We start from the raw sequence: 15,004 nt of genomic DNA on the forward strand, positions 1-15,004 counted from the left end.
CCTCTGCTCCTGCACCCCCATTGCCCTGAGAGCCCCCTTCCCCATCTCTGAGCATCTGCCAGGATCTCCTGCCTCATGCCCTCCCCAAGGCAGACGGCCATCCTCCCATCAGACGTGCTTGGCTGACACTAATCGCTGATCCCCCGGCCCTGATTAGACAGATGATCTCAAAGTCAGAGCTCTGTTCACACTGCATCCCCTTCACTCACCCCAGATCCTGGCCCTGGAGTTGACCGTATGGTCTGGTGTGTGGCTGAGGCTTAAATGATATTTGGTGAATGAATGAATGAATGAATGAATGAAAGAAAAAGGCTGTGCCCTGAACAAGGTCCCTGAGCTGTTTGTTCCGCACCACCCCCGACACATCCCTGGAATTGATTGGGTAAATATTTATGCCAGCTCCTCAGATTTCTAAATGCCCTTTTGGAACATTAAACCCATAAATAAATAAAAAGACTCCATGCAGGCACTGCCCCCAAGAGCAGTGGCTCCTCCTCTTCTCCTTTGTTGCTCTCCTATGGTGTCCCTTACCTGTGTGGCACTGGTTACGCCATTTGGGAGCAATGGGAGTACCATGAGCACCAGTGGCATACTCTGGGGACCCCAGAATGCCGGTGGAATGATGAGCTTGCATGGCTCTCATACGTGGGTGCGTAGAGATGCCTCGTGGGCTCTTTCGGTTATTTGTTCTGTCATTCAACAAATAGTTACTCGGTGGGGATGAGCGCCTGGTAGGAAACCAGGGGATCTCCCCCCCCCCGCCAGTGGAGGCACTTGAAATCTGGATGGAAACAAAGAGGAGTGCAGCCCCAGCTTCCCCACGAGCCCTGTGCTGGGGGGCAGGCTCTTCACCCCTCTGGATCTCAGGTTCCACTCCCCACCCCATAAGTGGGCAGAGAGCCCCACAACAGCTGCTGCAGCAGAAAGGGGAGGGTGAACATGGGATCCCCTGAAGCTACAGTCCTGGGAGCCCCTGGTTCTGACTCAGTGTGGCAGGTGAGGGGCAGGAAGGAGCCCTCTCCATCCCTGGCTGCCTGGGAAGGTCAGGGGCCCTTCTCTGACAAGTGGCAGATCTAAGGCCAGTGGTCCCATGCTCCCATGCTCCCATGTTCTGAGCACCTGCAGGGAGCAAGCTTGGGTGACACGTGTTTCTAGGAGTTGTCAAGAGGCCATGCATAGAACTAGACTTTGGAGCCAGAATGCCTGGGTTCGAATCCAGCCGCCACCAATTACTGAGTGTATTAGCTTGTTGGGGCCATCAGAACAAAGCACCACAAACTGAAATGTATTGTCCCAGAGATCTGGAGGCTGGAAATCCAAGGTCAAGGTGTTGGCAGGGTGGTTCTTTCTGAGGGCTGTGGGGCGGAGAATCTGTTCTGGAACCCCTCTGGGCCTCTGATGGTTTACTGTCAATCTGTGGCATCCCCAGTGTGTGTCTGTATCCAAATTTCCCCTTTTTATGAGGACACTGGTCAGAGGGGCTTAAGGGTCCCCTCTACTACCGAATGATTTCACCTGAACTAATTCTCTCAGCATTGACCCTCTATATTCAAATCAGCTCAACTTCTAAGGTGGTGGTGGTGGGGACACAGTTCAGCCCATAATAGCATGGGACATGGGCTGTTCTGGGCCTCAGTTTCCTCATCTGTAAAATGGAGATGATACTACACAGCACTAGATTTTGAGCCTGGATGAGTCATTATATGTAAAGCACAACTCTTTGGTGCCCCACAAATGTGAACTAGTCCCTTGCTTCATCTTTTGTCACAACTCTGTCCTCTAGAGCAAGTCACAACTTCATACGCCTGCCAGGGCTGGCAGGTCACCTGAACGGTGAAGTGGGCTTACAATGTGTCAGGGGCCAGGCAGGTGAGTCAGTAAAACCCCCAATTCATTAAAATCACTTCTGCCCAGCATCGCAGCACTCGGTGGGCTGAGCAGAACGCCCCTCTGCCCAGGGCGAAGCTCATCTGTTGGGGTTGGGTCACTCTTGGTGATAACGGAAAAATAAATCTATCGGGGCTCCTGGGTGGCTCAGTGGTTGAGCACCTGCCTTTGGCTCAGGTCGTGAATCCAGGGCCCTGGGATCGAGTCCCACATCAGGCTCCCTGTGGGGAGCTTCCTTCTCACTCTGCCTATGTCTCTGCCTCTCTCTGTGTTTCTCATGAATAAATAAATAAAATCTTTTCTAAAAAAGTCTATCATGACCTATAGAGTCCTTTAAATTCCCATATTCTGGCCGCTGGCCCATCCTACCCACTCCCTGAGGCTGTTACAAACTTCAGGGTGTCCCCCCAAAATTCACATGTTGAAGTCCTAACCCCTAATGGGATTATATTTGGAGATGGGGACTTTCGGGAAGATAATTAAAGTCAGAGGAGTCATAAGGGCTGGGCCTTAATCCCACAGGGATGGTGTCCTCATCCTCATAAGAAGAGGAAGAGACACCAGACCTGCCTCTCTCTGTCTCTCTTTATGGGCCAAGAGATCATATGAGCGCGCAGTGAGAAGGTGCCATTTACGAGCCAGGAAGAGAGATCTCCCCAGAAACCACATCTGAGGTCACCTTGATCTTGGACTTCAAGCCTCCAGAAATGCGAAAAGATAAATCTTTGCTGTTAGGTCCCCCAGTCAGTCTATGGCGTTTTGTTCTGGCGGCCCTAGCAGGCCGATACGGGAGGCATCGCGCCCCGAGACCCCCACCGCCCTGCCGAAATCCCTCTCTTCGGACCTTAACCCAGTCTCTGCCTCCTTCCTTTGGGGCACCTTCGGGGCAGCCGGGGCAGGGAGTAAGGGGCTGCCACAGACTTTCCCCCAATTCTCAAGCTATGCCTTACAGCACAGTCTTGGAAAGTAGTCCATGTGATGTCTCCAGGAACAGCCCACAGCTGGAGAAGTCCTACTTCCCTTGGTTAATCCCATCTTTCCCAAATACTTCCATGCGGAGCCCATTCTGGGGTATTGTACACGTTACCTGTTCTTGCTGTAACTAATTCATGCCAACGTAGTGGCTTGGAACAGCACAAACTTATTCTCCTACACTTTGGGGTCCAAAGTCCAAACTAAGTCTCACTGGGCCGACACGGAGAAGTTAGCAGGGCTTTCTCCTCCTGGAGTTCCTTGGCCATCGAACATCCTTGGATCCCCACATGGCAAGGTCTTCTGCTTCCCTGGTCATGTTGCCTTCTTCTGAGCCTGATTCCTCACTGCCTTCACTTGTAAGGGGCCCTATAATGAGGTTTAGGACCCACCTGGATAATCTGTGCTAGTCTTCTGCATTTCAAGATCCTTCACTTTGGAACGTCTGGGTGGCTCAGTGGTCGAGCATCTGCCTTCGGCTCAGGTCGTGATCCCAGGGTGCTGGGATCGAGTCCTGCATCGGGATCCCTGCAGGAAGGCTGCTTCTCCCCCTTTGCCTGTGTCTCTGCCTCTCTCCCTCTGTCTCTCAGGAATAAATAAAATCTTTTAAAACAAAAATTCTTCACTTAATCACATCTGCAGAGTCCCTTTTGTCATATAAGGGAAGATCCACAGATCCTGGGTATTAGGATGTGGCTATCTTTGGGGGACATGTTATCCACCCCAGCACAGGCATGTAATACGATTTCCACCCTACAGAACACAGTTTAGGAATCTCTAGGTTCTTTAAAGGACTCTTGCTATGTCACATGGGACAATGGACGGAAGAGACCTAGCTTTCCCCTTGCTAACGCTCCCCCTTATTAGCTGTGTGCCTTTGGGCTGATTACCTAACCTCTCTCTGCTTCTGTCTTCTCACTGATCCGATGGAGATACTAGTACCCACCTTCCAGCACATCTGGGAGGCAGCGAGCACAAAGTAAGTGCTCAATGCCCAGTAGTGATGGTGTTAACCTGTGGACTGAGGTGGGCCTCAGTCTCCTCCTGGTCTCAGAGGCAGTAGAGGGACCCTGTTTGCTGAACACCAAGATCGCTTCCCCTGGGCAACGTCTGGCCCCCTGTCTCCTCTGCCAATTCCCCACCCCAGCTCACCCACATCACCCCTGGGTCTTGGCCACACGCAGGACACCTGACACCAGGGCCCGGGGACCTTGGGAATGAAGCAAGGGTTGAGCCAGCACCCTGCACCAGTATCTTGGAAATGCTCTTGAAATGGCGGGGCTGAGTTCCAGAGCCCCAAGGTCAAGGTCAAAAAGGGCAGTTCAGCTCCAGCTGAGCCTACTGAAAACCCAGATACAGTCCTTTCCTAAGGAAAAAGCCTTGACCTTGAAGTTGGTGACCTGGGCACCAGGCACCATTCTGTCCCTAATTTGATGTCCCGCTCATCTTTCTGAGCCTCAATTCAGTTATTTGCACAGCAAGGGGACTGGATCCAATGGTCCCTGCATCCAGCCATGGTGACAGTCCCTCTGACTTCCTCTAGACTCTCACCATTGAAGGAATCCTGTAAGCTCTGCCTGGGAATCCGGTAGTGTTGGGGGGTGTGGAGACCTCGGGCTCGCACGATCCTGCCCCAGATGTAGAGCCAAGTGGCTGTGGGAGCAGAGGAATCAGCCTGGAGAAAGGAAGGCTTGCCAGAGGGTGTCCCTTTCTCTGTGTCTGGAATGCCAGCAGCAGGTGGCCTCCCTGGGGACCCCGTGCTGTGGAGGCCAACGGGGGTCTGTGTAAGACTGGTGAGTGGGTGGCCCCAGGTCAGAGCTCAGGTGGCTGTGCCTGCAGCCTACCCGTTGGCAAGAAGCCCTCCAGGACAGGACGGGGCAGGGCCAAGGGGGCGGGGGCGGAGTCAGGGCTCTGCCCAGGTCAGTGACAAATGCTCCTTCCAACAGCTTCTGGTTTTCGCTGAGCGTGAGGGACTGGGACCTCCACTGTGTGCACGCTTGACTGTGAGACAGAGTAAGTACAGGCATTGAAGACGGACAGGGGGCCCACGGGCTTGAGGGCATGGGGCTTGATAGGATACTGGGGTTCTGGGATTTGAGAGGCTTCGAAGCTTTGGGGCAGCGCCAGAGTGACCAGGAAAACTTCCCGCGGGGGTGGGGAGAGAGCCAGGGCCTCAGAGGCCGCAGAGTCCACCCTCTGCCCCAGAACTGTGAACTTGGGCACACACTACATTGGCAGCACCTTGGTGTCCTTTTAGGTAAGATGCGAATTATTACACCTTCCCCACAGTGGCTGTGAAGATTCGGTATGTGGTAGCTCTCGCCCAGGAGGGATTTTGATCCCTGCGGCACATCTGGCAACATCTGGAGACATTTGTAGTGGGCACAGCTGGGGACAGAGTTGCACTGGCGTCTAGTGGGTAGAGGTCAGGGATGCCCCTAAATCGCTGACAAGGCACAGGAGAGCCCCCATGACAAAGAACAGCTCCGAGGTGGAGAAACCCCGAGACAAGGTAGAGGGGACAGAGTCTGGTCCACAGGCGGTGCTCCTCTGTCTGGCTTTCGGCACCTGCCATCTCGGACCTTTAGAAATCAGGAGAAACGACGGAACAGCTCTGTTTCCCTGAGTCAGGGCTGCCCCGGCTGGAGCTGCCACCTACAGGGGTCTCAGGGGCTGCTCGAGCTCCGGATGCTGTGTGGCGATTTGTTAAATAGGCGAAACTTGGACATAAAATAAGTATACTTTTCGGTTTTTCTAAGGAGAGGGGCAGTTGCTGCCCAGCGTCCTTGGTCACGGATCAAGAAGCATGAAGGATAAGGCGGTGGGCAGAGGGGGCCGGGAGGCGATGGGTTCGTTTGTGCTGGTGGTAGTTTCACGGGTGTACATGGCCCAGGGCTTTTTGTATGTCACTCGTATCTCAAGAAATGAGTTTTTAGGAAGGAAAAGGGAAATGGAAGCCGAATAGCAGAGGAGAGTTGTTCCAAGCCACCTGGCAAGTTAGCCCTGGGTGCAGGAGGGCTTCGCGTCCAGCACAGGTTCTAAAGCCTCTGAGCCATAGAGAAGGACTTCATTCATTCATTCATTCATTCATTCATTCATTCTTCCAAAAAGGGGTCTGAGCACCAGCCCTTGGCTGCAAACCTCACAGCAAGAGCCTTTTCGGTTGCTTTTCGGTTGCTCTCTGCTAGGAGCTCGTGCTCTAGTTGGGAACAGAGGCCGGGAGGCAGGAAGGCACCTGCAAATGCACGTGGGACCCGGGCTTCCATCACTGTGGGGGCTCAGGGGCCATCCTAGAGAATAACAATGCACGGGGAGGGGCCGGGCAGGGGCAAGGCATGACAACAGCGAGGAGGAGCAGACAGGTCTCCTTAGGCACACACCTCCCACAGCTGAGCTCCAAGTTGACCTGGTAGGACTTTGGGACCTAGCATTCGGAATAAGTGCAGCAGTTTTGGAGTCCATGGATGGTGGGGATTAGTGGGAGGACTTCCTCAGCGCCTGCCCAGGCCCTGCCCTGCCCAGCCCGGCCGGCTCAAGTCACTCTGGCCTGGGGTGCCAGATGCGCTGGATCCATCTGCTCTTCTCCCTCGGACATGCGGGGACCTCTCTGCAGAAACACTGGCATCGGGGGGCCCAGGAGAGGGCCAACGAGGCCAGGCTCCACTCTCCTGATTGAGAGCCCATCTCCCAGGGGCCAGGCTCCCAGGGCCTGGAGCAGACTCGCCCCAGCTCACAGTTGGCACAAAACTCTGTCAAAGCTGTGTCTTTCCGCCGGAGGCCTAGTAATATGATGACTGGCACAGTCCGGGTTTGAAACTGGGAAGCCTAAAACCAGCACCCTCATGCCTCCACTCTCTCGGACCCCCTATTTCCTCCTCTGTACAATGATGGTGAAGATACCAGCTCCGTGTTGCTGTGGAGGAGCATAAATGAGCTTGGGCGAGACCTGGGGATACTCACGAGGACCTAGCTACAGGGGAGAGGGAACAAGGTATCTGTCTCAGAACCGTGAAAGGAAGAACGAGGCAGTGTGTACACCAGTCACAGGAATCTGGATTTTAATCCCGGCTCCATCACTCACTGGCTGAGACAAGCTATATACCATTTTGCTCAGCCTCAGTTTACCCATCCGCAAAATGGTCTCAATGATGTTTCTTCCTTTGATGGGTAGATGCAGTAATATTTGTAGAGTATTGAAGAGGTTGTTAATGAACACTGTTTTGGGTTTCTTTTTTTTTAAGATTTTATTTGTTTATTCACGAGAGACACAGAGAGAGGCAGAGACACGGGCAGAGGGGGAAGCAGGCTCCCTGCGGGGAGCCTGAGCCTGATGCAAGAGTTGATCTCAGGACCCCAGGATCACACCCTGAGCTGAAGGCAGGGGCTCAACCACTGAGCCACCCAGGCGTCCTCAAACACTGGTTTTAGTAAGAGAGAGAGAGTGAGCCCAAGTGGAGAGTTCTAGGTCCCAAACCTGCAGCCCAGGGGAGAGGGCATGAGGCTGGGGCCGCCTCCAAGGAGACCCCGGTATCTGGGGAGACTCGGTGGGTGCTGAGAAAGTGGCTCTGGCCCACCAGACCTCTGGTGCTTGGTGGGGGGCAAAGGGGCAGTGGTGGGGAGAATTGTTTATGAACAAGCTGAGGCCTGCAGAGAGGAAGGAACTGGCTCAAGGCCACCGGGCCAGCTGAAGGCACAGGAGGCCAGAACTCTCTCTCCTGCCTGCGGCAACTGCCTCTGGGCTCCATCCAAGCAGGAACCTCCCTCGGTGTCTGCAACTATTCTCTGAAAGCATTTCTTTTGAGGCAATTATCAGCTCGGTGTTAATCTGTGATAATAAGGGAGCGGAGGTTGAGCTGAAGTGTTTGCTCCGCAGCATCCTGCTACATTGACGGCTCTAACACTTTGCAGGAGGGACCATACTGTGCTGTAAAATTGGCTAGTTTAAAGGACACAGAGATTAAACCACCCACCCACATCCTCTAAAGACTGACACCCAGGGTGCAAACAGAAAGGGGGTGTCAACCTGGGAAGCCCAGACCCTGTGGCTTAATTATCTGCAGATGAGCAGCTATAGTGCTGGCTGCTGAGGCTGGGGATCCAGAGACTGGAGGCGGTGGCACAGAAGGAGGGCCCGGGAGCTGGGGAAGCCAAATGGCCTGGCGGTGTAGAGCACGGGCTGTGAGCATCGGAACTGAGCTTTGCTGGGACGCCTGGGTGGCTCAGCGGTTGAGCATCTGCCTTTGGCCTAGAGTGTGGTCCCGGGGTCCCGGGATCGAGTCCCGCATTGGGCTCCCTGCATGGAGCCTGCTTCTCCCTCTGCCTGTGTCTCTGCCCCTCTCTCTGTATCTCTTATGAATAGATAAATAAAATCTTAAAAAAAAAAAAAGGAACTGAGCTTTGCCGCCATCGGCCAGGGACTCGGCCTGTCTGAGCGTCAGGTGACCCCTCTGAACGGCGCTAATAGCAGAACCCGCCTCTGAAGGTGGGTGTGAGGCCGAGGGAGGGCAGATAGGAGGAGACAGCGCAGCACCCAACAGCAGGCCCGTGACTGCTGAGGCTGCAGTATTTGATTCTGGGTGGCCGGAGCTTCTGCAAACAGAATGTTCTAAATGAGCCTCCTTTGTGAGCTCAGGTGCGATCTAAACGCCAGGGTTGGTGAGCGTTCCCTGCTCAGGTCACTTGATTTTGCTCAAACTCAGGACTGCAGCCGGGTCAGCCTGACTCCCAAGGTCACTGGCCCCTCTCCCCCTGCCCCCCCACAGTGGGGCACTTGTATGCAATGCCCATTGCAGCTGTTTGGGGCCTTTGGGTTTGGGGTTTGTGTGGGTCATGTGACTCTGGCAGGACCCTGAGGCTGGGGACTTGATGACACTGTGTCCTTGGAGGAAGAAGACCCAGCTGGAGGGAGATCTCACCCTCTAGGGCTTTTCTCAGCACACAGGCCACTAGGCCCACACGAGAGCAAGTGTGCAGTGAAAGAATGTACCCCACAGCACAGCTGAGGAACCGGCGACCTCGGTGGGGCTTTGACTGGAAGCTGCCACAGCCACGGCTGACACTTCCACTGCAACAGGTGTGAGCCTTGACCTGTGTCGACTCCTTAAAGCCCCCAGTCAGCACCTGGGGACAGGTAGTGGAGTCACCTCCGCTGCACAGATTGGGGTGGGGGGGTGGTCAGTGGCTCAGGGCATGACCGACTTACCCCAAGCCACACTCATGGGAAGTACTGGGGCTGAGCTTTGAACTCAGGAGGCCGGGCTGCCGAGTCTGGGCTGGTCACGGGGGACCATGGACATGGGGGACTTTGGAAGGCCTGGGCCCAGGAAGGTTTTCTGGTTGGAGAGGAAGGGTCTAGGCAGATGGACCAGGAGAGGAGGGAGGAGGCAGGGGCTGAGGACCTCCCAGGGCCCACCTAGGAGGCCTCCTTCTCTGGGGGACAGAAGGAAGAAGACATGTCTTGGCTCAGGGTTGCAGTAACAAAGCAGCACACAAGAGGAAATGGGTCTGGAAGGGCTGATTCCTCCCGAGGCCTGTCGCCTGGACCCGCAGATGCTGGCCCCGTCCCTGTGTCCTCATGTGGACGCCTGTGTGTGTCTGGGTCCTCACCTCTTCTCACAAGGCCTGCCCATACAACCTTGTTTTGACTTCATCACTTCTTTAAAGACCCTTCCTCCCAATACGGTCACATTCTGAGGTGCGAGGTGTTAGGACTTCATTGTAGGAATGTGGGGGACACAGTTCAGCCACCACAGAGTAGGAGGGAAGTCGAGATGCTCACAATCAGAGCGTAGAATTTTCTCATGGGGTTGGGAGTGGGGAGGTGCCTCTGATGAGGAGCAAGGATGGCCCCCGGGTCCTTGCACAGCCCCGCTTCCCGCCCCAGGGGGTGGGTGGGAAGAAGGAGAAAAGAACTAATTGGCATCCACGTGTTCCCCAGCACATCTCTGGAGCCTGGCACCCTGCCGGCCATGGGGGAGATGCTCAATATGTATTTGCTGAGTGAACGAGGATAAATCCAGCAGTGTCGAGGGGCCCGTGGTGGGGGAGTGGTAATTGGTCTGAGTTCACAGAAGGACCACTGGGCCTTGCAAACGCTGCCTCCAGGGATTGAAGTGACAGTCACAGGCCACCTTGGAAGCAGGCTTCTCATTGCCTGGGAACCTCAGAGATGCTGATGAGGCAGAGAGAAGAGAGCCATGCACTCTCACGTCCCACCCCCTGTAGCACGAACCCTGATACGGACGAGAGGATTCTTGCTCTGGTGGCCAGCCCCCACTTCTGCTCTGCGAACTCTGCTTTCTCCTTCCTCTCCCGACCTTTAGGTGCTCACGTCCCCCAAGTCTCTGTCCTCGAGCCTCCACGGCTCTCCTTACCCCGCTCTCCCAACTGCACAGGCTCATTATCTCCCTTAGATGCTGCATGCTGGGTGGTCACAAGCCTGGGACACCGGCCCTACATACCCAGTCCCCTCTCTGAGGAGGTGCCCCCGCTGTGCACCCTCCCTGAGGACACCTCCCCACTGTCCTTTCAGAGCGAGGAGCAGCCACCATGCAGCTCTGCCTCCTTCTGTGCCTGATGCTCTTCAGCTCGCCGGGCACCAGCCTACACCGCCACCGCCCCCGGGAGACGAAGAAGAGGGTCAAGGAGCCGCCTGTGGCCAGCACGGTGGCCCCCGCCAGCAGGGACTTCGCCTTCGACCTCTACAGGGCCTTGGCTACGGCTGCCCCTGATCAGAATATCTTCTTCTCCCCTCTGAGCATCTCCACGACCCTGGCCATGCTGTCCCTGGGGGCTGGATCGTCCACAAAGGTGCAGATCCTAGAAGGCCTGGGCCTCCATCCCCAGGAGGGCTTGGAGGAGGCGCTGCACCGCAGGATCCACCAGCTGCTGTGGGACTTCGCCCAGCCCAGGGAGGACATCCAGCTGAGCCTCGGCAACGCCCTGTTCATCAGCCCCACCGTGCGTCTCCAGGACACCTTCCTCCAGGCCGTGAAGATGCTGTACCTGGCAGACACTTTCCCCACCAACTTTGGGGACCCTGCAGGGGCCCAGAAGCAGATCAACGATTACGTGGCGAAGCAAACCAAAGGCAAGATCGTGGACTTGGCTAAGGACCTGGATAGCACTGAGGCCATGGTGATGGTGAATTACATTTTCTTTAAAGGTAAGACCCCGGTGCTCTGGGCCGAATGCTCTCCTTTCCTCTGCTTTTGTCAAAACGGCCCCCAAGTCCCACACCCATAAAGGAGAGAGAGTAGAGTTAGTCCCTTCTGGTGCCTTGTTGACAGAGTGAGGCCAACAATCAGCAGAGGGTAGGTCAGGCATCTTCCTATGGTATAAGGGGGGGTCAGTGACCCCAGCTGCTGTCCCCCCTCCACCTGCTACCCTGGGAAGAGCTGGCTCTTGTTCATGGCCCTTGGGACCCAACTTCCACCACGAGATTGCCATGGACCACCGTACAGCCACTCAGGAAAGGATTGTGAGTCTTAGAGGGGCCTTGGAGGGCTTCCCCCTGCCCCAACATCCTTGCCCCCATGCCCTCCGAGGGGCTAGGCTCTTCTTTCAGCAGAGAAATCCCTCGACAAGCACCTGGCCTCAGGAGAGTCTCCCCCCGCCCACAACAGCTGATCCCCCAGCTCCATCTCCCTTACGTTTCTGGTGGATACCCCTACTCATCTCCACTCTCATGTCTGCTTCTCCTTCTCGATGCAGAGCCCCTTTGGTGCCCCCATATGGGGCCTGGCTGAGGATGTGGAGGCAGGAGTAGATAAAGAGGGGGACAGGGAGAGAGGAAAGAGGGAAACAGCTTGTTAACTGCCTCCCCCTTCCTAGGAGCACAGATGGCGAGCATCCAGCTTGGAGTCCGAGTTTTCATGTCTCCCCCCCACCCCCCATGCAGGACTCTCTCTCTCTGACACCAGGCTGCAGGGGACTACTGTGACAGAAGCTATGTGGCGTCCTGGGGTGGGCTCCGTATCTTACATCTACTAAGAAGATGCAGAGAACTATCTGTATCTCGTTGATGCAGAAGAGCTGGAGGGATCAGACACAGCAGGAAGCATAAGTGAGGGCTTCTCAGTAGGAAAAGTCCTGTATGTCCAGGAACCTTACAAACTCTCTCCCCCAAACTGAGATCAAAATCCAAAAATGGGAAAAGAGTGAAAAACAGAATAACTCCCCAAGGTGTAGTGTGGCTTTGTCAGCCGTCATTACTGCGGACCTTCTTCTAGAAGATATTTGACCTTGAGTAACCCCAGAGATCAAACAAACAACTTTGGCAGTTAAGGGCCTCCAAAGACATGAAAACCATCCCCTTTGCTTTGCACACGTGGAAGGAAAACCCCATAGAAAGTTCAGGCACGTCCCTGAAGTTATAAAAAGGCTCGCCTTTCTAGTCCAAGGGTTGCGGGATCCCCGCCACTGAGGAGGAGACTGCGCAAGGGGGGATGAGCTCTGTTTGGTGGGTTTACTGTCTCGACACCGTTCATCTGCAGCTCGGACTTTCTAACTCCTTTTCCATTTTGATATTTAGCTAAGTGGGAGACAGGCTTCAACCACAAAAGCACCCGCAAGCAGGACTTCCATGTGACCTCGGAGATGGTGGTTCAGGTGCCCATGATGAAACAGGAAGACCATTATTACTACTACGTGGACCGGAACCTCTCCTGCAGGGTGGTGGGTGTCCCCTACCGAGGGAACGCCACCGCTCTGTTCGTTCTCCCTGGTGAGGGCCAGATGGGACAGCTGGAGAATGGAATGAGTGAGAAAACACTGAAGAAGTGGCTCAAGATGTTCACAAAGAGGTATTCCACAGGCGACGTGAGGCCAGGCTGGCCCTGCACACTGCCAGGGAGACACAGCAGTGGTGGGAAGGTCTCACCCAGCCCAGGAGCTGCCTCCCAACCTGGAGGCATCGAGTGAGGGCCCAGCCCCCGGGGCCTGAGCGCCCACTTTCCTAATGGGGCCGTCAGAGTGTGTGGGGACCCATGGGGACAGATCCCATGGTCCAAGTCCAGAGTTGGGTGGGCTCTAGGCAAGGGGTTGGAGGACCATTATGAAACTGAGGGCAGGTAGCTGGCATATGAGTTCAGCCAGCCGATGAAAGTTCCTATTCTCTTTCCAGGCAGCTTGAGCTCTATCTTCCCAAGTTCTCCATTGAGGGCTCCTACCAGCTGGACAAAGTTCTCCCTACGCTGGGCATCAAAGATGTCTTTACCTCCCACGCTGACCTGACTGGCATGACCAACGACACTAATATCCAGGTGTCTGAGGTGAGCTCAGAAGATTTCTGTTCTATTTTGCTCTATTCTATTCTATTCTATTCTATTCTAATTTATTCTGCTCCGCTCCTTTCATTCCATTCCACCTTCTAAATTTACTCTCCCTCTTTCTCTCTCTCTCCTCTTTTCCTTCAAGAAACAAAGATATCACTTTGCACCTCATCCTATGTGCAATGGGAAGCCATATCCAGCACCGCGTCTTAGAAGGAGCTCTCAAGAAGCAATCAAAACTAAGACTTAGGTGCTAGCTCCTTCACTCACTAGCTGTGTGACACTTACTTGACCTCTCTGAGCCTCCTTTCTCTCTATAAAATTGGAGGGTCACATCCTTGCTTCAAGATTCCATGAAAATTCAAGGGAAGGCACAGATCCCAGTGCACAGTAGTGGCACGACTACCTGTCATTTGCTACCTGCTTGGTGGCATGGTTGCACAGAGAGTTGGACAGTGATGGCAGAAGCTTCACCGTCTCCAGTGATGGCATCTCCCAGCCCCTGATGGTTTGGTGACATCTGATCTTTCCTTTGCAGATGGTGCACAAGGCTATGGTGGAGGTGGACGAGTCGGGGACTCAAGCGGCTGCAGCCACAGAAGCAATCTTCATGTTCAAGTCAGCCCCAATGAGGCCTCATAAGATCATGTTCAACAGGCCCTTTATGATGCTCATTGTGGAGAATGCCACGAACATCCTCTTCCTTGGCAAAGTGACCCATCCCTGAGGTGGGTGTTTCTCCTGAAAGGCCACAGGCCTCCATAGTGGAAGTCCCTACTGGGAGCTCGTGATTGACACAGGTTTTGTTGACTAATGAAGCATTTACAAGTAATAATAATCATAGTATTGATATACTAACGATGGCTTCTTTTCACACAACTGCAAGATGTGGCCACCTTGAGGAACCTTTGAGAGCACTTGGTCTGGCCCTCACTCTTCATCAGTGGAGTCTAGCATCGAGGCCCAGAGAGGTTGGTTGACTTGCCCAAGGACACACAGCATGTTAGCAGTAGAGAGAGGCCCAGAATCCAGGCCTCTGATGCCCAGCCCAGTGCCACTGAGCTCTGTAGGAGGATTGTTCTGGCAAGCATTTCTACCAAAAAATGTAGTTCTAAGCTGAGGCCTTCTCTTGCCAGCAATACCAGCCATCCATTCATCATGGTTTAGAAAAAAACAAGGAATGGGGCTTCTGTCCCAGCTAACCAGCTGTGGGGCATTGGGGTGATCCTATTCCTCTCTGGACCTCAATTTCCCCCATGCATCCAAGGAAAGATCAGGTGAAAGGTTGACATCATATAAAGAAGCGGGGGTGTTCCCTGCCCATCACCATAGATTTTAACACATTCCAGTGCTCCTTGTCCTAGAAGAAAAGCAAGTGGGCACCAGGGTGGAAAGGGCCCATCACATCATCGAACTATCCTGAGGCTTCATTACAACCTCCTGGCGTGGCTAGGGGCAGGAGAATAGAGACCTGTTGCAAACACTAGAGTATCAGTTGAAGACATTGATGACTAACCACGAATTTTAGCATCAACAAGAGTAATAAAGCATTTTGCAAACACTGAGTGTCATTGTCCTTACGGAGGTAATGCTGGGAACGGTCACATTAATAGGTTACCGTGTACCAGGCCTTGTGCCACGTGTTCACCTGGATGGTTGCCTTTATCTGCTGTGAGGCAGGTAGCGCTATTATCCCCATTTTACAGATAGGGGAGGCAAGGCTTGGAGAGAGCAGGCTACTTCTCCAGTCACACAAGGGTGGAGGCAGGAATTGCCCCAGGGAGTGCAGCCCCCAGACCCACATTTTCAGTCTTGTGCTCTGCTGCAGGGAAGACATGATGGAGAACCAGAAGCCTGGTTCCAGATGCATCACT

General features: G+C 54.3%; 1 protein-coding gene across 3 annotated transcripts; it reads left to right on the forward strand.

Moving 5' to 3' along the window:
• Window positions 1–4,730: 4,730 nt before the first annotated feature.
• On the forward strand, window positions 4,731–14,692 carry SERPINA5 (serpin family A member 5). 3 transcript variants are annotated; one of them, XM_038545636.1, is made up of 5 exons: window positions 4,731–4,872; window positions 10,391–11,023; window positions 12,392–12,662; window positions 12,983–13,130; window positions 13,669–14,692. In XM_038545636.1, exons 2-5 carry the CDS (start codon window positions 10,408–10,410, stop codon window positions 13,855–13,857), a joined length of 1,224 nt encoding a protein of 407 aa, XP_038401564.1. In that variant the 5' UTR covers window positions 4,731–4,872; window positions 10,391–10,407; the 3' UTR covers window positions 13,858–14,692. The 3 variants fall into 3 exon arrangements, with proteins under 3 accessions (XP_038401564.1, XP_038401563.1, XP_038401565.1); XM_038545635.1 differs by lacking the exon at window positions 4,731–4,872 and adding an exon at window positions 5,002–5,116; XM_038545637.1 differs by lacking the exon at window positions 4,731–4,872 and adding an exon at window positions 8,578–8,932.
• Window positions 14,693–15,004: the final 312 nt, after the last annotated feature.

The sequence above is a fragment of the Canis lupus genome, chromosome 8 (assembly GCF_011100685.1).
Source record: "Canis lupus familiaris isolate Mischka breed German Shepherd chromosome 8, alternate assembly UU_Cfam_GSD_1.0, whole genome shotgun sequence".
Lineage (NCBI taxonomy): Eukaryota > Metazoa > Chordata > Mammalia > Carnivora > Canidae > Canis > Canis lupus.